Genomic DNA, 21919 nt, shown 5'->3' on the forward strand with positions numbered 1-21919 from the left:
TACTTCATTGTATGGCATCTGGTGTTTTATAGCCATGCAGTTTAGAAATAAATAGTCTCTCTGCAATTTTATAACTTTAAAAATACTACCTTAAATTCACCCATTTATTTATTCTTGTAAGAAGCAAGGTTCTTCATGCAACAACTAATTTAAAAATTCCTCCTTTGTTTGCTTGAAGTTTGTGTTGTTTTTTTCCTCCTGAAAAAAAAGTAATGTTTTCCAGTGAGCCAGGGGGACTTTTGTTGCTACATACACCCTAACAATTTTTCCATTGGGTGCTGTAAAACTGGTCCTCCCAGTAAGATCCCTGAATTTCTCTTCTGCATAAAGACTTTTTCTGTTTGTTCTAATTATTTTATGTTTTAACAGAATTATTATTTTGCATTTTTATTGGCCAGCTATTAGCTACTCCATTAAGACTGCATTTCATTAGCTCTAACAAGATAACTTAAATCTGGTAGATCCATCACCTGTGGAATAAACATTTAAAATGTATGTCTCTTCCCTCAGTTAATGTCACTTCACAGTAAATACACCTGAATATTAGAAACCTCTTTCCTCAGATCTAGTTTTCACAGATCTGCCCCTTTAACCACCCAGGACAAGGCTTTTCCTCTCCTGTCTGCTTCTTTTTTCCCAGTATAACTGCAGGCTGCACTGGCATGACTTGCTGCAGGCTCTGCGACCAAATGCCTTCTAATTCAAAGACCACCCCGAGTGCAGTTGCCACACACAAAAGCTCACATGTATTTTTTCAGTAGAGATAATGGTTGCTGGATTAAAGGCAAACAATGCAGAAAGATCAGCTTTCACAGAGCACAGTGTGCATCCCTTATGCTCTGCTATACTGTACCCTAAAATGTTTCATGGCACTGTCTCACTGTCTGCAAATTGGTAGGACTGATCTCATCTGACGAGGTAAAATCTGTGGGTTTTGCCCTCACTCTTACAGTTTCATTCAGCAGAAGCAAAAGATCAGATTTTCCTGGTCCATGGAGCCCTTCACTCACCATTCCTCCCTGGATTTTTCATAGGATTTGGAGAGGTTGCCCCTCATAAAAAAAGACATAAGCTTTAACTCATCCTGAGCACTACTCCATACTGACTCCTTAACATGTAGGACAATGACTTGACTCCACTTTTCCATAATCTCCCGGAGGCTTAAGCTAACTAATCTTTCTATGGCTCTATACTGTTTTCTCATGTTTGTGGGTGATACATGCTAATCATTACAAATTGTCCTGCACCTTGCAGGGGCAGCCTGTGCTGACTACCAGACTTTTGAGGTGCCTTTTTTTCCACCACTCATGATATAGTAAAAAGCCACCAGTTATCTTATGAAGAAGAGGTGACAGCTGCAAGGAAGAGGGATGAACATAGGAAAAATAACACTGGAGGGTTGCATGCCGCCCACTAGCTAAGGACTAAGAATAGGGGGAGTGGATGCTAGCAGGGGCACTGATGGTCCTGTAGTCTCCAGGTGTGTTACACCTGTTAATTTGCTTCTGGACTGCAAAGGCACGATTTTTTGGCAGGTGAGGCTAGACGTAAGGCCTTGAAAGATATAACTACTTCATGTGACAAACAACATATGCTGTAGACAGGAGGAAAGGCTGAAGCCCCTGAGTCCTCCCTCACCCAGTTTGAACCTGAAATACCCACATTTCTGTCTCTGTGTTGGCCTAGAAGCACCTGGCAAGAGTAGATCAGCATCTTTGTCATGCATCTGTCTGACAGAGGTTGATAAAAAAATTTCTTCACTGAGAGGGTGGACAAGCATTGGAACAGGCTGTCCAGGGAAGTGGTTGAGTCACCATTCTAAACCATTCCTGAGGGTCTTTAAAAGACACATGGATCTTATGCTTAGGAACATGGTTCAGTAGTGGACTCTGCAGTGTTAGGTTACCAGCTGGACTCAGTGACCTTCAAGGTCTTTTATAAAACAAATAATTCTATGGTTCTGTGATTCTATGACCAGATGATGTTCCTTTGCCTGGGGCCTCTGAGATATGATACACCAAATGTGCTCAGACACTGCACAGCCCATGGCAAGCAGGCAGGGTTCCTCACAAGACCTGTCTGGACACAGGAGCCCTCGCTTCCTGTGTTTCCCGCTCCTCGCAGCTGCTTTGGAGGGAGAACCACCACTCTCTCTCAGGACAACTTAGTGGTGAACAGAAAAACCCTTGCAGTAGTGATCAAAACCTGCATAATTAGATATTTCACTGCAATTAATATTTTAGGCTAGGCCTCAGAAAATACATCAGTAATTATTTTTATGCTGCTGGGTAGAGAATACAAAAGATTTTACCCTTTAAACACAAATGCTATGATTTCCTCTGAAGCCTTTTTATTGGCCATATCAAAACATGACTACATGTTTGACTATTTCAAAACTAAGAGAGATGCTTCTGGTAAAAGCAAAATAAAAAAACCTCAGCTAAACACACTGAAGGTGAAACTATTGGATTTTTCATGAAGAAAAGCAAATTACTTAGATTTTATGTTCGATTAATCATCTCCATTTACATTTTTTACCATTGTTGCTACCACAGGCAGATGGACCAGGGATCCAGCTTGTTGATAAGGCAGCAGGGTAAGGACACACTGCGCTGTCTTTGTGCTGCTGGGTATGTTTACACTGTGTGTTGCTGGCAAGGACACAAGCCCACTCTACAGAGAGGTCTGACTTACCAGCCCAGACTTGGCACTGTGCTTGCACGGTGACTCCTGTTATTTGGTGTAAATTTTGGGCAGCGTGTGTTTTTGGCTGCCTGTGCTACACAGTTCAAGTGAACCCAAGGTTTATTTCCCTGAAAATATGAAACTGTGCTGTGACAAAAAATACAGAGCTCTTAATAAAACATCCTTAATTAAATGTCTTCCCTGATTTCTTGACATGTAATAGCTATTGTTTGCCTAACACAAACCTACTTAATAAATAGAGGCTATTTTTTCTGTAGGCCCTATCACATCAGTCTTGTTCATTATGTAAAGGACTTACAGCTTCTTCAGACATTAAGCATAATGAAGTTCCTTTGCTTCAAAAACCCACAGGATGATGGTTAGTATTGAGGTTAAAGTTTTCTTTGGTTTTTCACTTTCAGGAAAGTACTTATTTGAAAATAAGCATCCTACTATTCTCTCTTTGAGTCTGAAACATTCATTTGTGATCGTTCCATTGGCATAGGTCTGGAGAGGAATCTGGCAGTCAGGACTGATCAAGAAGCCAAATTCTGCTGAGGTAAACCCATGGTGTGCTCCTTGGAATACACATCTGGAATTAACTGGTTTCAGACAACCATCCCCAGTGCACAGGGAGACTAACAGGCTGAAGGTACACAGGCAGGTACCAAAAAACCAGCCACTCCTGCCCCTTCCCTGTGCCAACACAAACACAGAGCCTCTGCAGCAGCCAGATCACAACCTGATAAGCTGTCAATTAGTCCCGGGAGAAAAAAAGAATGAGTAAGTTGGGTTTTTTTCACTCTCTGTGCTCCTGGAATTGTCCTTCTGTAGGCAGAGAAGTGCCAGTCCCTGAGCGGAGGCTGCACATCTGGAAGAGCAGAAGCACAACTGACTGCCCTGGCAGCAGGTGGCCACTAGTGTGGGTTTGTAGGGTTTGGCTGTATGACTGCACTGCAGCCTCGGAGTGGCATCTGGTGGTAATCTTGGCAGGAGTACGGTGGAATTAATCAAGATTTTTTCATCAGGCCTGCTAAAGTAATTCAGAATAGTTTGGGTTAGAAGGAACCTTTAAAGCCATCTACTTCAATGCCTCCAGAGGGACATCTTTCACTAGTTCAGGTTGGCCAGAGAGATGGTAGATGATCCATCCCTGGAAACCTTCTAGGTCAGGTTGGATGGAGCTCTGGGCAACCAGACCTGTTCCAGTACACTGTTCCAGGGTTTCAATATTCTCACTGTAGAAGATTTCTTTCATCTATCTAGCCTAAATCAACCCTCTTTTAGTTTAAAACCATTACCCATTGTCCTATTGCTACAGGCCCTGCTAAATAGTTTGTCCCCATCTTTCTTATAAGCTCTCTACAAGTACTGAGAGGTGGCAATGAGGTCTCCCTGGAGTCTTCTCTTCTCCAGGCTGAACAACCCCAACTCTCACAGCCTTTCCTCGCAGGAGAGGTGCTCCAGTCCTCTGACCATATTTGTGACCCTCCTCTGGACTTGCTCCAAGGTCCATGTCCTTCTTATGTGAGGGTCCCTAGAGCAGGATGCACTGGAGCACTCCAGCTGGGGTCTCATGAGAGTGGAGCAGATGGGCAGAATCACCTCCCTCGACCTACTGGCCATACTTCTGTCGGTGCAGTCCAGGATATGATTGGCTTTCTGGGCTGTGAACACCCAGAATTTAGTTTTAATCTCAGCTAAAAAGAGCTTCTTTTTTTATCCCTGAGTCAACCATGAGGTGTATCACTACTGTTCTGAAGATATTTGAAATACAGTATGATAAAGAAACAGTAAATTTTTCTTAGAATAATTTTACTATAATAAACCCCCTAAAAACTCATTTTCAAGGTCCTGCTGTGGTAGTCTCCCCTGTATCACAGCCTTAACTGAGGTGCAGACCGTAAAGAAAAACTGTTTTGATTTGATAAGGTACTTCTGTTTTTTTCCATGGCTGTATTTAAGCAATCTAGAGCATCTTCTCTTTAGAAAATGCTGTTCTGTGTATTGTTTTGTCTGGTAACTTTATGGTGTGGATTCTCTTTAAATAAATACACTGTAAGTCTCATTGTTTCCCAGAGGAAGAGGAGGCTCAGCAGAGCATTGTCCTCCAGAGCATTCAGCCTGCACAGGCAGACACAGAAGGAAAGGGTTCATGCTCCCTGTCCACTGCTGGATTCCAGCTCCCATCCCATCCTCCTCATCTGGCAAGTTCAAGATGCAAAATAATAGAAAAAATGGAATTTATTGTCCCCATCCATTTGTTGGTCTGAGTATATTTTCAGTTCAGAGTACTGTGGTTTATCTACCCTTAGGTGCCTTGCAGTTTTGGAGCTTTCTTTGCAGATATCTTCCTGAAAATCACAGTCTATTTAAAGTCTGATTCTGATCTGATATACTGAGGTGCAAATTAGTAGCACCCTTGAAATTCATGCACATTTTGCTGTAACACAAACATCAAATCAGAACCATAACTTCGTACCCACATGTACAGTCATGTAAATGAAGCCTTTAAATCAGAATCAAAATTAACTGGAAAAAAATTAGAATTTGGCTTGTCTCCAGAATTTTGCTGACTGTGGATTTGTTCCTGCAAATCTGAGACCAGCAAAAGTCCTGTTTTAACCACAGTAGAGTTTTCAGAGAGAGGTTTAATGTGTAACTGTAATTATTAGTTCTCATTTTCCAACTAAACCTGCTTACCGTAAATAGAACAGAGAGTATGGGTTTCACTTGTTTTCTGCTTGAAAAACAATACTGATAACATAAAGATGTAAGCTAGGAGGACAGAGGACAGTAACAATGCTGTTTATTTAAAATTATTTTCTATTTTTATTTTGTATTGAGAAAAATTCTTTTAATCTCTTGCCTGAGAGCAAAACAAATCGTACTGCCTGAGCAGTAGAAGTACTGACTGCTGACCTACACTGCTGTTCTCAGTTTTGAGAGCTATATGCATGCTCACAGCAGGTTTTGCTTGCAGGAGAACTGAAGAGATGCCCAATATATGATCAATATAACTGCTTATTTCTTGACTTCCTCCTGACCATTATGCACACAGTGCCCTCTTAAATACTATGTTCTACCACAGAAGAGGGAGTACAGTTTCTGTTATGTATTCAGAAGTAAAATTAAGGAGAAAACATAAGTGAAGAGCCATGCTGCAAGACAGAGATGACAGAGTTTACCTCCAGGAGATAGTGAGAGATGATTGATGGTGTCCATTCACCTTCAACTGGATACAACAATAAACGTTTCCTACAGTGTTTTGACCATGTAAGGCCATTTCAGACATATGAATGACATTTTTACAGATACTAGAATTTCAGGAGATGAGACTTTGGGATCCTGTTTATTGTGCAGTGTGGGATACAGCGCTATACAGTGTATGAAACTAAGGGTTCCCTGTAAAATATTAGCAGTGTATTCAGAAAAGCAGATTTTTAGCCTCTCTTTTTCAAATTTGCTCCTTTCAGAACTGTGAGATTCTTTCTAAACTAAAAGTAGGTTATGCTGTCTTTTATATGAATTGCTCACATATTTTAGATTTCTTTTTTCTTTAGTGAAAAGAATCAATATGTACGTAATTTATACAGTGTCTGTCCCCTGTTAAGTGTTTGTTAAGCCCTGTACAAAACATTCAGATTTGAGAACTTCATTTTAAGAAGCCTATGAATGACTCTGGCAGTGTGAACTCACAGCAGCAGCATATGGTGAACACAGTGTAGAAGTGGGAGCTTTGGAATTCACTGCAACTACTACCAGAAGCTCTGGGAAAAGCTGTATTTCTTTGCCTGCTTAATTTCATGAGACAGTGAAGCTGGCATATTCAAAGTGGATGTTTTAGACTGAGGGTCCAGGCAGATTTTATATGTGAATTTCTTATTTTTAAAAGTGTCTTTTTCTAAGTACACCTTAGATGTATCCTAGGTTTTTTTGCACACATAATTGTTGGATTCAACCCTGAACATGAATTTTCTTTAATAATAGACTACATTCCCATTTGTAACATACACACTTTAAAACGAGGAAAGTGTAAGTGTTTACTGGAATTGCTTTTACACTTCCAAAAGAATCATTCTTACTGAAAGGCCATAGGTTGCATAAAAGCTAGGAAATCTAGGACAGGTTCAGAGCTCCTAAGCAGGGGTGCAAGCTTTGCCCATGTCTTGATTTTTTGTATCTTCCCTTACTTCCCATGCTTTTCCCCCCATCTTTTCCACCTGCAGAGGTCAGAAGCCACAACACCAGGCAATGGTGTCCCAGTCTGGATAAGTGTATGGGCACCAGGCTCACATGGTGACCTGAATCTGCAGTTCCAACACAGCCATAATAAACTGGGACCCTCCTTGCCTGGCATGCACTTCACCTAGGTAGTGTGGATGTGTACTGTTGTTCCAATTATTTTAAAAAAGAAAGTAAAAGAGGGAAAGGAAGAGCAACTGAAACACTTTGTATTTCTCATTTATTATGAGGAGGGCAGAGAAGCTTTAAAAGGGAAATTTATGATGCTTGGGCATAGAGGAGAAAAATAACCAAAACTCGGCAGTACTTTTTTTCCTGTTGGAGAACATAAATGTTATTGTACAGGTGGAGTATCAGGTAATGAGAAAACACATAATTAGAGCTGTGGTGTTGGGACAATAATAGGTAAGTGGTCCCAGAGCTGTTGTGGATTTCACTGATCTGTGCTGCTTTTAGGAATCAGTGGTGATTTGACTACATAATTATTGGTTATCTGAAAAAAAGAATACTCAAAATGGTTTTTGCTATAGAGCTCACAGCTTTTCACTTCTGAGAAGCTCCCTGACACCATCCAGAGAAGCACTAAGTTTGGTTTTCATCTGAATTAATATGATTACCTTCCATCTCATGCTGGTGGTGTGCTTTCCAAATGCTTTTTTTGCCAGTGTTCACGACATTTTTAACTTTGACTTGGGGATGGAGAGCTGAGCAGCAGGGAGAAAGAAATTTTTTTACACAGCAGAGCTTTTAGTCCCTGATCAAAGCATTTGGAAAAAATCTGCAAAGGGAATAGCACAGGAGGAGTTCCTCTCCACTTCTCAATTCCCTCAGCAACTCATTTTCATCACACTCCCATGTGTTTTTTCCATGAGACAGAACAATTGCCAGCCATTGTGTGTAAGGTACTGTGAGATCAGAGGTACTTAGTTATGGTATGCAGGGGTATTAATGGGCATTAAAATACCTGAAATTTGCTGAACGTTCTCAGATTTGATATCTGTCCTTATCTCCATGAACAGTTGGTTTATGCAATTTGCCGGATGTCATATCCCAGTAGCTACAGCACATTATATCTTGGATTACAGAACATCTCTTTACTGTTCTGTTTCCTTGCTATCCACCTCCACATGACTCCCCGTTTATTTTATGCGGTTGTTACACAGTATCATGGCCTTCATCTGACCAAGAGAAATGACAATCATCTGCAGTACTGCAACTCATTGAGGAATAACATTTTGGAGGACTTATCATCTTGATCCAATACTTAAAAAGACTTCAAATCTTGCAACAAATACCTTAGAGAAAAACTGGACAAGTTATTTCAGCCTTTGCCTGCACTTGGTCATCAACATGTGAGAGAAGAGGTGAGATGAGGAACACTTCTGAGAAGGCTTTGGAAGAACAAAAAGTAGGGGAGAAATCAGAGGCAACATGCTGAGCCACCATTTACAGGTGGAGGTAGATGAACTGAAGTAAAAAGATCACAGTAGTGATTTTTAAAGAATAAATGAGAGAGATTTTCTATTCTAAGAAAACTTGACCTGCTAATGGGAAGTCATCTCCTTCATAGGATTCCCAAGAGTAGGAAGATTGCTGCATTTGGTAAAAAATCCTCACAAAACTCCGTCTGCTCCAGCACCCTATTCTGTAAAGCTATCAAAAGGTTCCTACTAGATTCATTTTATGTCTCCTGCTTCCTGTAACTGGAAGAAACAGTGAACAACTCATCTTTATCTACTGGGTCCATGTGGCTCTAAGTTTGAAGACATCTCTTAGAGCCTAAATTGTTTCTACTGGACACTGAAGAGTTCTAGTCCACTTGGTTATTTCAGGAACTTCAGCTATTCCCATGCATTTGGTTATCACTGTTCCCCTGTTTGAATTTCTGGCAATGGCCTCCTGAAAAATCCTCTTAAAAATTCCACATCTACTCTGTCCAAACCCTGATGTGTGTGTGTGCATCTCCCACTTATCCACTTCCCCTGGAACCTTTGGACAGAACATACAAATGCAGGAAGGAAAAATGTATGTGTCAGTATAATTTTGAATTTGCTGTCGGGTGGCCGATTAGCAGTGTCTTCTAGACAGCTCCTCTTGAGTTCCTTCAGGCACAAGAACACAGAGGCAGGTTGAACTTCTGAGTATTGTGTGAGGCAGAAGGCAAATATAACTGTCCCTCAGTCTTTCCAAGAGCTCTGTGGGCATGAATGCTTCTTCTTCTTTGCTGAGACTCCCCAAATACTTGCTGAGTTCCCAAAGGTATCTGGAACACATTTACCTAAAGATGTGCCCATATGGCATACCTGGCCTGCTTGACATAGTTTGGAGAAACATGTGCAGTACCAGTAAATTGTCTTAGGTCTGAGTCCTCAACTAAAGAGTTACAATTGCATGTACCTATTAGTGCTGACGTAAGTTTATGAGAAATGTTTCCATTACTTTTTTTGGTTCTTTTTTCCTCTCATTCTTTTGCCCTAATTATACTTATGCCTTTTCCCTTTATGGTACAGCTTCTGACACAATAGAAATTACTAAGATTCACAGATGTTTCTCAGCACAAAAAGAAGTCAGTTTGTTGGGACACCCCTTCTAATGGTGAACATTAGCAAAATATTCACCTCCTAATTGGCTTTCTCAAAAGAAACCCATCAAAATTTTTTCCCCTTGAGTGACAGCCAGGTTCAGTAGTAATGGCAGTACTTGTTCAACTGTTTCTAATCAATGGCACACACAGAAGAAATTAAATGATCCCGCTCAGGACACTGGGATGATGACAGACAGACAAGATAAATTCATAATCCTGTAGAAACCTTCATCCCATTTCAAAATAACTTTCCATCATCTTTTATTGACAAAATTAATGCCAGGACGGTAGAAATGGAAAATATTAGTAGAGTGGGGAAAATATTAGTAGAGTGGGAAAAATATTAGCTTGTTTTTCCAGTTTGTGTTACACATGTGGTACACATTCTGGTTTCTGTTTCAAATATGACCACATTTTCAGCAAGGCTTGTAAATGTATCTTGGCCCCCTACTACAATTGCCTGTTGACCAGGAGTTTTTATAATTAACTCTAGCTTTTTTTTTTTTTTTTTTTTGAGCAGTGGTTTTCTTGCCCAACTTCTGGAAGCTGCTGAGAAGTCTCATTTTTTTGAACTAGAGTCTATGCAAAAGCTTCAAAACCAGGGATCAACAAAGGAGAGTTTGGGCAGGTCTTTCACATGTCACCTTGGGAATATGAGATTCTGAAACAAGAAAATAATTTTTAAAACTTTGAACAAAATTGTTGAGTTGCATAAATGAGCAGAGGTACAATATTTGAATTTTTATGCATATTATTCTATTTGAACCAACTTGATTATAGTTGACGATGTCACTTAAACCTAGAGGATAGTAAAATGTGTATTTTGACATTTTACACATCAATTAGTAGATAACTCATGTAATTAATATTCAGAAAAAGTTAGGCACCAGCACTGTCAATGTGTTATTCATCTCAATGTCACCTGGAAACAAATTGAATGCTATCTTGAATTTTAAAAAATTCAAGACCCTGGAGACCATGCCTGTGCTATGGACTTCAGACAGAGAGAACAGTGCTGTGGCACAAAACTTACAGTGGGACCCTGGCTTTAAAGAACAGTTTAGTTTTCTGTCCTGCTGCTTTCTGGCACTGTAAGGAGGACTCTTGACTGTGGTGGCCTGTTTGATTTCGCAGTGCAGACAGATACTGGGACCTGAGGAACTGAACAGAGATGGTGAAACAGCTGTCAAGTGTTTAACTACTTTCTGTCACTAATAGTGACCCAGGGGTAAATGGCTTCATATCACATTACCAAATCCTTGAAGCTTAGGGAATGTTTTTTTTTAACTTCATTTTAGTAGGGGAATTTCTATGCCTGGCTTGGCTACTCCAACAAAATGAAAAGAATAATACAGCTCTTACTTCCACAGAGAGGGATGCTTATCCTGACGAATTTGCTGATCACTTTGAAAGAATTTTATACTGTACATTGACACACGCCACTGGCTTCTAATGCTCCTATATTTGACTGCCTTTTCATTTGCATCATAAACCTATTATGTTAAATACTTACTAAAACCAAAGTTTTTAAACCGGGCAAAGAACATACACTTTGGAGGCAAGTTCACATTTTACTACTACTTAGTTCAATCTTTCCCTTTCTAACACAAATTTGAACTCCCGCTGAAAAAAAGAAAAAGTCTAGTTTGAAATACACGTGAAAGTTTTAGTCTTCACTTGCTTACAGTAGAGTTCCCCTATTGCTTGAACTTCTTATGCATTCCCTAATAAGACTGCACGCTGTTCAACTTTGAAAAACGATTTTAAGTTCCAGTACAATTGTATCCTAAAGGAAAATACAAACCTTCATTCATTTCAGAGCACGGTGGAGCCTCGAAACCTATTATTTCCCCCCTGTATAATCGCAATTTCCTTTTTCACAAGGACACTCAAACTTTTTTTTCTTTTCCCCCAATGTAGCATCCTACCTTTGGCTAACAGAGACTAGCAGCACCTCTTTCAAGAACTACATGCTATAACTGCCAGCAAACAAGCCCACGACCAGGTCGGCGGCGGGAGGGATGCCCGAACATGCAGACACCAGCCGGTTCTGGCCAGCGGAAGCGGAGGGAGCACGGCCGCGGTGCTGCGCCCCGGGCGGAGCGGGGCGCCGGGCGGACTTACCCGGCGTAGCGGCCGCGGTGGCCGCGGAGCGGTAGCGCAGCCTGGAGGCAGAGCAGACAAAGGGGCAGGAGCCTGCGGAGCGGCATCGTGCGGGGCCGCGCCGTCACCGCCGCCACCGTCACCGTCGGCACCGCCACCCCCGGCACCGCCACCGCCGCCGCGCCCGCCCCAGGTGGCGGCTGGTGCCGCGCACACAAAGCCGGGGCCGGGGCCGCAGCCGGGAGGAGCGGGGCTCTCGGAGGTGTCGCTGGTCGCCAGCGGCGAGGGCAGAAAGTCGGGGTAGGACGCCCGTCGGCCGCAGCCCCGCCGCGCCTGGGCACGGGGATGGGGACGGGACGGGGACGGGACTGGGCGGGGAGGAGCCCGCCCGCCCGCCGGGGAGGGCCGGGGGTGCGGGGGGTGCGCGGCCCCGCCGCCGCCCTGCCCCGGGGGGAGCCCGGGGGCCGGCAAGGGCCGGGCGGGGGCGAGCAGGCCCCCGCGGGCACGGCGGCTCCGTCGGGGCTGGCGGGACGAGGGCTGCGGCGGGGTGGGCTTCGGCTGCAGGTGCGGCGAGGCAGCCGCCCAAGGGTCGCTTAACGCGCAGTCAGTGGCATCGGGGGATTATCGATGAGGTTTCCCAGGCTGGGCAAGAGGTGAGGCTGATGAGAGGGCAGAGACACACTTCCATGAAACAAAGAGTGGTAGAACGTCCACTAGGAACCATAAAGGGAGGAGAACGTGGGATTTCAAGCTACCGGTGAGGTCAAAAATCTTGGGTCTGAGCAGTGAGAATGGAAGAGACACTGATACGATAGAGTGAATTAAAAGCCAAGCATGATTTTAAAACTGGACTTTTGCTATCTCTTCCGCACTGGTGAGGATGAAAGATCCATGTAAAGATAAGTCATTGGCGCACTGAGAATAACAAGGAAAATGGGAAGAATTTTGCTGCAAATAATTGTAGTTTATAGAAAGCACATGGAGTACCTGTTAAAGAGAATGTAGGTAAAAATGTAATGTCAATATGGAATAAATGGTAGCCCCTTTGATACATTTATGTTGAATTTACTAAAAAGGAGCAAAAATTGTTTCAAACCCAACTGATTCTCAGCCTCTCTGACAGCAAAATGAACGAGTGGGCTGTAGAAAAATAAAACCAGCTGACATTTGAACGTGTGAGAACTACTGTAAATCCCTGTTAATGTTTCAGAAACACAGGGAGCCTTTTGAAAAAGGACTGTATTAAACCACACACACTTTGTATTCTCTGGCTGAAAGGCAAACAAGCATTTTCCTTTGTCTCTTTTTCATACTGGCACCAAATCTGACACTAGTTGTATGATAGAGTCTGGAGGTGGAAAAGGCTTTGTCCAAGGCAGGATTATTCTCTTCTGTCTGGTTATTGGTGTTCTCACCCTTGAGCTTCCCATCCCCCCATAACATGCCCTGCTTAAAATCTTAAATTTATTTCTGGTGAGAATATGCAGAGGTGAATGTGTGTGTGTGTGTGCTTAAATGCTGTACATCTCTTGTTGGAAACACTTTCCATTAACTACAGGCAAGCCTCCAAATCTGTTCTGTGAATCTTCAGTCTTATAATAAATGCAACTTCAACTTTACAAACACCTATTTAATAAAAGCTCTACTCTCTGTTCAGAAGTGACTTCAAAGGTAAAGTTGAGTAAGTGACTTTTGAAGGGGGTGAGTATGATATTAAAGCAAAGCCCACTGCTTTATTACACATTTACTTTTCTTACTGTTATTCTTGCGACACCTGAAGTGCATTGGGTAATACACTAATTTATTTAAATATTTTTAAAATGTAGTTTGGCTATTATACGAAAGCATTAGCTTTCCAGATGAAAACCCGCCTCTATTTGAGTTAGTAAGAACTTTACTTTTGGCATCTCTTTGTAGAATAATTTAGCTGTTATTCTAAAAATTTTGCTTTCAAGAGGAAAACTTGGCTTCATTTGAGTTAGGGAGGATGTAATTATGGGGGGCTTCTGTGGCTCTAGGTTTCAGTCTTAAATCCTGCCTTCCTGCAACATTCCTTGAAAGTAAAATGCAAGAAGGTATGAGATAGAAAGGAAACTCATGCACCAAAACTAAATAGTGAAGGAAAGTAACAAAATAGGGAATCAATACTCAAAAAAAAGGTGTCACTACCTTTGTTAATAGGTACTACTTCAGGCAGTTTAAAATACATTTTAAATATAATTTTAAAGTACACTTTTAAAGCTATGGGGAAGCTGGAGAAGGAAACAGCTCAAAAGTACCAAAAAGGGCTTTGACGAGGTAGGGATAGTGAGGCGGATACAGGTCCATTGATGCCTCCTTGATCCATCAGTTTAAATTTTACTATGTTGCAGGGCATACTGGAGGGAGGGCTGGAACTCTGTCATGCTGGCAGCTAGGAAAGTATTAAAACACTGTAGTTGAGCCTGGAAGTTACACGTGGCAAGTCTACTTTCTCGACAAGAAGGGGCTATCTAACTTGCACCCAGCCAAACAAAGGATTTGAGACAAAGAAGATCAGAGCTTCTATTCCCTCTCTTCTTGGAACAGAAAAGAGAAATTGCCAGGAGCAAGGACTGCTTGGTAGTAATAACAGCTTTGGATGGAACAGAAGAGAGCAAACTGAAATACAGTTTCCCTCTTAATGAATCAAGTTGTGGGATTTTTCACAGCGTCCTACACTTTACAAGGAGCGCATACTGCCAAAACAGAGGCAATTCTACACGGCGTGGAAAGAGGAAAGGCTTCATTAAAGTGAGTGGGCAGGCAGCCTACATCTGGTACCTGGACTTTAGAACATGCCACTTATTGGGAAGAGCAGAAAAAAGGGCATTAGCTTCTTATGAGCATATTTTATAGCTTTGAGTTTGCCCAACTCTGACCTTCATGAGAAGGTTGCATGGCTTGAATGAACAATCCTTGCTGCACATTTGTTAGAGACAAAGCAGTTCAGAAACAGGAGCTTAAAAAGGGTTTGCATTTCCTAGTTTAAATCATACCCATTAATGATAAATTAGACTAAGCGTGTTCATGCTGGCATTTTCTCTGCTGTAACTCATTAAAAAAGATTGAAGTTGATTGAGTGTAATGTTCTTTTCAAGATCTGGTCTCTATTTCTTTTAACTCCCACAGAGACCTTGTCAGATGAAGGAAAGTGAAAGTAGCCCTGCTGGTTATGTTCTAGGTTAGGTTTGTGGTCTAAAAGAATGAATGTGATATAATCCATGCATGAGTGCCATGGCTAGTTAGCCTTAACTAACCACTCTGTGTAGTCAGAAATGTTACTGTAGCAACAGAGATCTGATAACCTGAGAATTGCCCACTCTTAGGGCTTGGTTATTCAGGTTGTGCTGGGATTTGCACTATCAGAGACAGGCTGCTGTTGGTACCTGAGACAGTTTCCTTACAATGAACCAGGGCTTGACATTGCCTTGGAGGGTATTCAAATGTAATTTTCTTACTAAAACGAAGTACAAGTATCTTTAGAAGGAAGGAGTTTTGCAATTTAGAATTTGACATTCTGTCTTCAACTTACTTTGGGATGCTGCATTACCATAACTGAAAAATTTTATCTGAATTGGTGTCAATGGCACTGAACTTTCATTAAATGGTTAAATGAAGTGGAAGAATGGAACAATTGCACTTAGAGAATTTCTGTCTTCTGCTCTTATTCTGTTATTCTGCAGGAGGACAGGAATACAGGTTAAATATTCTTTTCTGTTTTGTAGAATCAAGGGACATTTAAATATGGGTATGCTTTAGAAGCAGCTAAAGAAAAATAGATGTATAATAGACAATTCATCAACCGATCAACCCTCCATAGAAGCCTTTAGGAATCATACTGATAGATAACATCAGAGCACAGTATTACAAATCTGATGAGTCCATTCCTTAGAATAGTTTTAGTCTTGGAAAGACTTGTATACTTTTGTTCATAGGTGTCTTTATACGTACAGAGTTCTTAGAATTAACCATAGGAGAAAAAAAGTCTTTAAAGGCCTTGCTGCAGGCACCATTGTGAAGAAAAGTTTGTTCTGTCTTGAGATTCTGCGTTAAGACACGTGGCAACTTGGTTTCAGACTTTTGGCTGAGTGTTCTGAAAAAAAAGCATTGCTCATGACAAATAAGAGGTGTATATAACTGGATAAACAAATTGCATTGAATATAGACTTTGTCTCAGATGTCTCTATCCCTGCTAACACACATAAAAATATTCCCTATATCTGAACCTCCATGATAATTTTTTTTGAGTGAAAATACAGCCTTTTATTAGGCAAGAGTTTCCCCTATCTTTTCTGTTCTGCTGAAAAATTCATGGTGGGGAAATACGAGGATGGCAATTAAAAAATTTCTTGCATCTCCTACACAAATCATGTGTATTTACTTTCTGTACAAATGATTTGTGTGTAGTAACACACTGCACTTGTATTTCACATTTCTCTATCCTTCTCTGAATTTCTGTACTTTATAGTGGTTAAAGATCTCAGACTTCTTCTAACTTCATGTAACCAGTATTTTGGAGTTGTTTTGCAGCTGGACATACTAAGATATGTGGAGGCTGAATAATTTGTCCCAAGAGTTAAGAGCAAGTCTGTAGCAACTTTAAGTCTAGCATTTGGATTTCATGACTATAACCACTCAAACATATGGAATTTGTGAATTTGTATTAGATTGTACTTCTAATTTAAAAGGCAAACAATTTAGTTCCCAGAGTCTCAAACTTGTCTGAGGGTACTTGGGCTTAGATACAGTCTTGCTTCTTTTGCTCCAAGGGTAGTGACAAATCCCAATGAAAGATTTTATGCCATAAAATCAAAGAATCATAGAATCATTGAGGTTGGAAAAGACCTCTAAGATCAGTAAGTCCAACCATTAACTGAGCACTGCCAACTGCATTGTATGTTCAGTATCTAGTTCTAAAACACATTGTTTGCAATCACTGGAGACCCAGTTACAATGTTGAGAAGAAAGGAAAATTATAACAATGTTATTTTGAAACACCGCTAGAAATCTGAATCAGCACTGCTCTATAGCTGCTACTGCCCACAAAAGATGGCAGGTGCCCAGTATTTATTTATATCAATTGGCATTTGCCATACATACATGTGTGAAAATATTGAGAAGGAAAAGGTACTTCTGAAAGAGTACATTCAGTACAATGGTGTTCTGTGTGACTCCCCAGACAACTCCTGGCTGCAGACATTCTGCAGTGAACTATTATTATATCTTCTGGGAGGAAAGGGAACATTACGTAGAATATCGTACTGGAGGTAGGTGAAGCAGAAACTACGGAGTTGTTAATTTATCTGTCAGCTGCACTGGTATGAGAAGTGTCTTTCCTCCTCCTCTCTTTCTCACCCTTAACATTGCCTCATAATTATCAGGTCATTTTACCATCTGTGCCTGAAGTGATATTTTGATGGTCCTCCTTCAAATTCAGATGCCTCAATAGCTTGCAACTATATAATTAGGTAGCATGTGCTTCAGAGCTTTATGCAACTTGAATGCTGAAAAATGCTGAAAAGACTGGAAAATATGAATGGTGAAAAGTACTGGTATTACAGAATTCTGTCAATCCTGAAACATTAAAAAGCCAAGGAATAAAGTCTAGATCTGGTGAAATATGTCAGAGGAGGAAAACAAGGAGAACCCCGCAAGCATATTTAATGCAAACATCCTTGGGTCTTACAAGCAGGCAGCACTATGGTGAGATCACACCACCTATTGTCAACAACTCCTAAAAAAAGTGGATGCATGTGAGCTGGGCTATGAGAGGGAACTGTTTCAGTTGGGAAATGGAGAACTGCCAGATCCCCAAGGGTGCTGCTGGGCCTGCCTGCATCTGCCCAGGGCTCCCCAGCCCTGCCCACAGCCCAGGGCCCCAGGTCAGACCCTGCCCCAGTGATGCCACAGCAGAACTGGTCCCCAGCTCCCCACAGCCCTGCCTGGCCATGGGCCCCAACAAGCCAGGCCCACATCCTGGGGCTGGGGCTGCCTTGGGACACCCTAATACTCCCAGCTCACAGGGAGCTGCCTTTTTCTGCTCCCTGACATGTCTGTTCATCCTCTCCAGCTGGGTGGCTGACCCAGTGAAGGCACACATAGCGTGGCAGCTCAAACCAGAGGCAAGTGGCTACAAAGCCAGAAGAGGCAGGGTGGCAGGAGCTTGCAGGTACCTGAAGTTGAATTGTAGCTATAAATACGGAAATATAATGCCAAAAAATAATCTGAACTCAACCCCCCTTTTTGTGATTAACACCCTACTTGAATTTTACAGCCACTGAGTTATTTTTGACCAATATTCTACTAATTTAACAAGAGGTGACTTTACAAAATTTGATTCAGGAAAGAACTTCATAACGAGAATTTCGTAATTTCATCATCTGCTGGAAGTTGTGGGATCCATATATTTTCACTGAAAGGTCATCTCTTACAATCTTCTGTTGGGGAGTCCTTCCTTTAAATGTGATCCTTTGAACTTACTCATTTAATGAAAAAATTTTAAAGAACAACCTGTAAAACTGTTTATGAAGAGAAAATATGGAAAATAGTTTGTTTAAAGAAAGAAAAATTTGCTGAAGATGTCCATTAATGTTTTCATCCAGGGCTCATCAAGTATTTTTTCACCTCACATCCGTGTTGGTAATGCTGTTTCACAGAGCATGACAGTGCAGGAAGGACACGTGATACAGTTAAAGAACATTTTAGATTACAATTTAGCTTTTTCTCTTTGTCGTTGGTAGGCAGAGTGATCTGAATGTGGTGTCTAAGCTAGTCCTTGCAGTACATGATCTGAATGCAGTATCTCTTTTCCTTCATTAGAACAAGTACTAGTGTTTTATAACTCAGGTAGCATGTAGTCTTCACTTGTTGCTCTCTTAAATGTGGTGATTTCAGGCATGACAGCAGTGGCTGAGACACAGATGTGCAATTTTTCCACTTCGTATTTCCTTGATTGATTGAAATTCCCCTCATAAGCAAATGAACCCGTCACCCCCGGCCAATGAAAAAATATACTTCTCTTGATAGGCTGTTCCACTGTTGGAGAAACAAAAAACCTCAACCTGGAAGCAATATATTAGGAAAAAAAAAAGGTTTTGAGCTGCTGTGTTACTGTCCAAAGAGGTAAGCACATGAAAACACAGAACAGGAGCAGACAAGCAGAGTAGAAAATACCTTTACCCCTTAGGAGCCTGTTAAACTGTTTTTCTTTCCTGAGTAGTCAGTCAGCAGATGTCAACTTGTTAACCAAGTGATTACTTTCTCTGTTGTTTCTTAACACTATTAAAAGTGTTTCACATACCCAATCTCTGTGTGACTGTAGAAGTGGGATAATCCTTTGTGGTAACATTTAGCTCAGGTATATGTGCAGCTGAAGTATAGTAGGTAAGTTCTCCAGGTAAAAAGCTCAATTCAAGTCCCTTATCAGCTCAATTATTCTATTCTCAGTTCAACCATCTTGCTAAACTTTAAATATTTGTTTGTTTGTTTGTTTGCTTTTCCAGCCCAGATTGTGTCCTGCTTTCCTGCCCACAACTTGTGCCTGATACACCAGACAACAAATGAACATTTTTGAATCTGGACTCCATAGAGTGAAAACTCTCCTTATTCTAAGACATTGAAAAAAGAGCTGTGGGACCTTTTTCCTGGAAATGAATTACAGTTTTCTGCCTTCTATTAGTGCAAAACTTAGTAGTGAAGATCCATACGAAATGTCAAGGATAGTTTTTCCAAGTAACATCTTCATTAACATGGAAGTATTTTGGTGTAATACCATTTTGCATTCTGCCACGCAGCTATCGCTGGATATAAACAAGTGACTGCATCTGAGAATATTGTTGTTTCAAAGAAAATATAAAATTATTATGCAATACTTCAGTCAAATTTTGTCAGATTGGTTGATATATCTGATAGAATTAGACCATCCATGCACCATGGAAACTGTTTCCATAGCAAAAAATCTCTTAGCTCAGAGACTGTTCGCCTGGATTAAATCCAAGGATTTAAACTGATAATCCAGAGCTTTCTCTAACAGCTAGAAAGGTCAATACTTATGAGGAAATTGCCACACATCTCTCTGAAGGTTGTACCATCCCACTGCTGGAATATATTCTTACCCTCAAGAACAAGAGAAGTGTCACGATGTTTCCTTTCATTTCACATATCTTTGATGTTCCAAATGCCAACAGGTGGTTTAGAGGCAGTGGCACATCCTGCCAGTATTTTCAGCTACCTGCCAGAAATACAGATAATTGATGTCATAACAGAGTCTTCCTCTGTAATGCCTCAAAAAACCCCAGTTACTCTGCTGCAGAGAAACTACTTTTTGAGCCATCTAGTGAGGGTAGAGAGAGTAAAAAGCGTAAAACAATAAGGTCTTTCACAATAGACACACCATTACCTGTTTGACAGCTGATTAAGAAAGAATCATGGGGTCTTGAATTTGTGGATCGGCATATTAATACAGTACAGGAAGGACACTGATTAGGATTTGTTAAGGGCCAAATGAAAAATATATGTTATTTCCTAAATATCTCTCTAATAAACAAAAATAAAAACTGTATTGAATTTAATAACCTTTGAGAATAATTTATTTTATGGCCTGAAGACATCATTCAATGATTACTATTTTCCAGGAAATAGGACAGTACTGCCTAAAAGTTCATCCTGGTTCAGTAGCGAAACAGTGCAGTGATTAAAAAGGAAAAAGCAATATGTAACAAGAAAAAAAGAGAAATATATACCAGTGGATACACACATTCTACACTTTACAAATTCTGAGTTATAAGAGGATTTAAAGGCATCAGGAAGAAATTCATGACTGACAAGCCTAAGAACAAAGGGGCTTAAATACATCGAGTAGAGTGTAAATCCTCGCTGTGGCAAAGAGGCACTGCTTGATGGTTAAATTATTAATAATGCAGAATTAACATAAGTGTTCAATAGCAAAATTTGTTCTGTATTTGTAAAGAAGCAAGAATCAACATTATAATCTAATACTTTAAGAGAACTGGGAATCATTTGAGAAGTGATCAAGGAGGATCATGAGCAATTTCTAAGGTAAGGTTGTTGGTCTGAAGTCCCAGGGAAGACAGAGGAGTGGCTTACACAGGGTGCAGTTAGAAGAAATATCTGAGGATTGGAGTGGAAGTAATGTTAGTCAATATGGATGGTGAAAAAAGGTACATAAAAAGATTTAAATCAAATATATTTGACACTTGTTCACAAACATAAGCTACCCCTCTGGGAGCTGGGTTTATTGCCATGTGGGTGCAGCATATTCCAACTTTTTAGAAGTACAATACACGATTTCATATTGCTCAATGTTCTGAATAGCACAAATCAAGAATAGCTGTATGCCATACAAATAAAGTGCAAATTCACAGATTAAGAGACAAGTTAACAGGTGAACAAAGGAAATGGGGGTTAATAGGAAATTGTAATTAATGGGAACCATCTAAGCAAGGCTCCATAGAGATATGTTACAAATCTGATCTACTAAATTGAACCAGTGCAAAAAGCACAGGAACAGTGAATTAGAATAATTTGAGTGGTTTAAATTCAATATGATACCTGTAAATGGATAATTTATAACATCTAAGAAAAGTATTCTCTATTTGCTAGGATCCATAATAAATGTGGAAGGGACCATCAGCTGAAGTGGTTTAGTAGGAGACTGGGACTAGTCCTGTTCCCATTACCAGAGGCTGCTTGAACTCCCAATCAGAGAATCAGGTGTTGAAACTGATCTTAGAGATCATCTAGTCCCAACCACTCGTGCCATGTGCAGGGACACCTCCCAGTAGACCAAGTTGCTCAAGGCCTTATCCAGCCTGACTTTGAAGACCACCAGGGTTTGGGTATCCACCACCTTCCTGGGCAATCTGTTCCAGTGTAACCACCCTCACAGTAAAAAATTTCTTCCTAATATCTAACTTAAATTTCCTGCCTTTCAATTTGCACTCATTGCTCCCTGTCCTATCACTACAATTCCTGATGAAAAGTCCCTCTCCAGCTTCCCTGTACACCCTCTTCAGATACTGGAAGCTTAAAATTATCACCCATTGCATATAAAATATCAATATGAAAGAAAAATTACTAGATGACAAAAGATGCCAGAATCTTTTCTTCCTAGTATTTACTATGTTGTTGGAAGGCAGTGGCTAGAACATGAGGCCCAGAATCTGAGGGATTTAAGTTTTTGACTTGCTGCTAGCCTGATGATGATCCTGCACAGATTGCACCATTTTCCTCAGCTTAAGTTTCCCCAACTAGAAAAGAGGT

General features: G+C 40.9%; 1 protein-coding gene and 1 long non-coding RNA gene across 3 annotated transcripts in view; one reads left to right on the plus strand and one right to left on the minus strand.

Moving 5' to 3' along the window:
* The window catches only part of CPA6 (carboxypeptidase A6), an 87518-nt gene extending 75766 nt beyond the window's left edge, over positions 1–11752 (minus strand). For both annotated transcript variants that reach the window (XM_039550112.1, XM_039550111.1), the window contains exon 1: positions 11639–11752. In XM_039550112.1, coding sequence (XP_039406046.1) covers positions 11639–11724 — 86 coding nt within the window. In that variant the 5' untranslated portion in view covers positions 11725–11752. The remainder of the gene's footprint in view (positions 1–11638) is intronic.
* Positions 11753–11847: 95 nt separating this feature from the next.
* LOC109950939 lies at positions 11848–20205 on the plus strand. Its single transcript, XR_005601607.1, has 2 exons — positions 11848–11917; positions 19141–20205. It is a non-coding gene; the product is annotated as an uncharacterized LOC109950939 (long non-coding RNA).
* The last annotated feature ends 1714 nt before the right edge of the window (positions 20206–21919 follow it).

Source organism: Corvus cornix, chromosome 2 (assembly GCF_000738735.6).
Source record: "Corvus cornix cornix isolate S_Up_H32 chromosome 2, ASM73873v5, whole genome shotgun sequence".
Classification (NCBI taxonomy): Eukaryota; Metazoa; Chordata; class Aves; order Passeriformes; family Corvidae; genus Corvus; species Corvus cornix.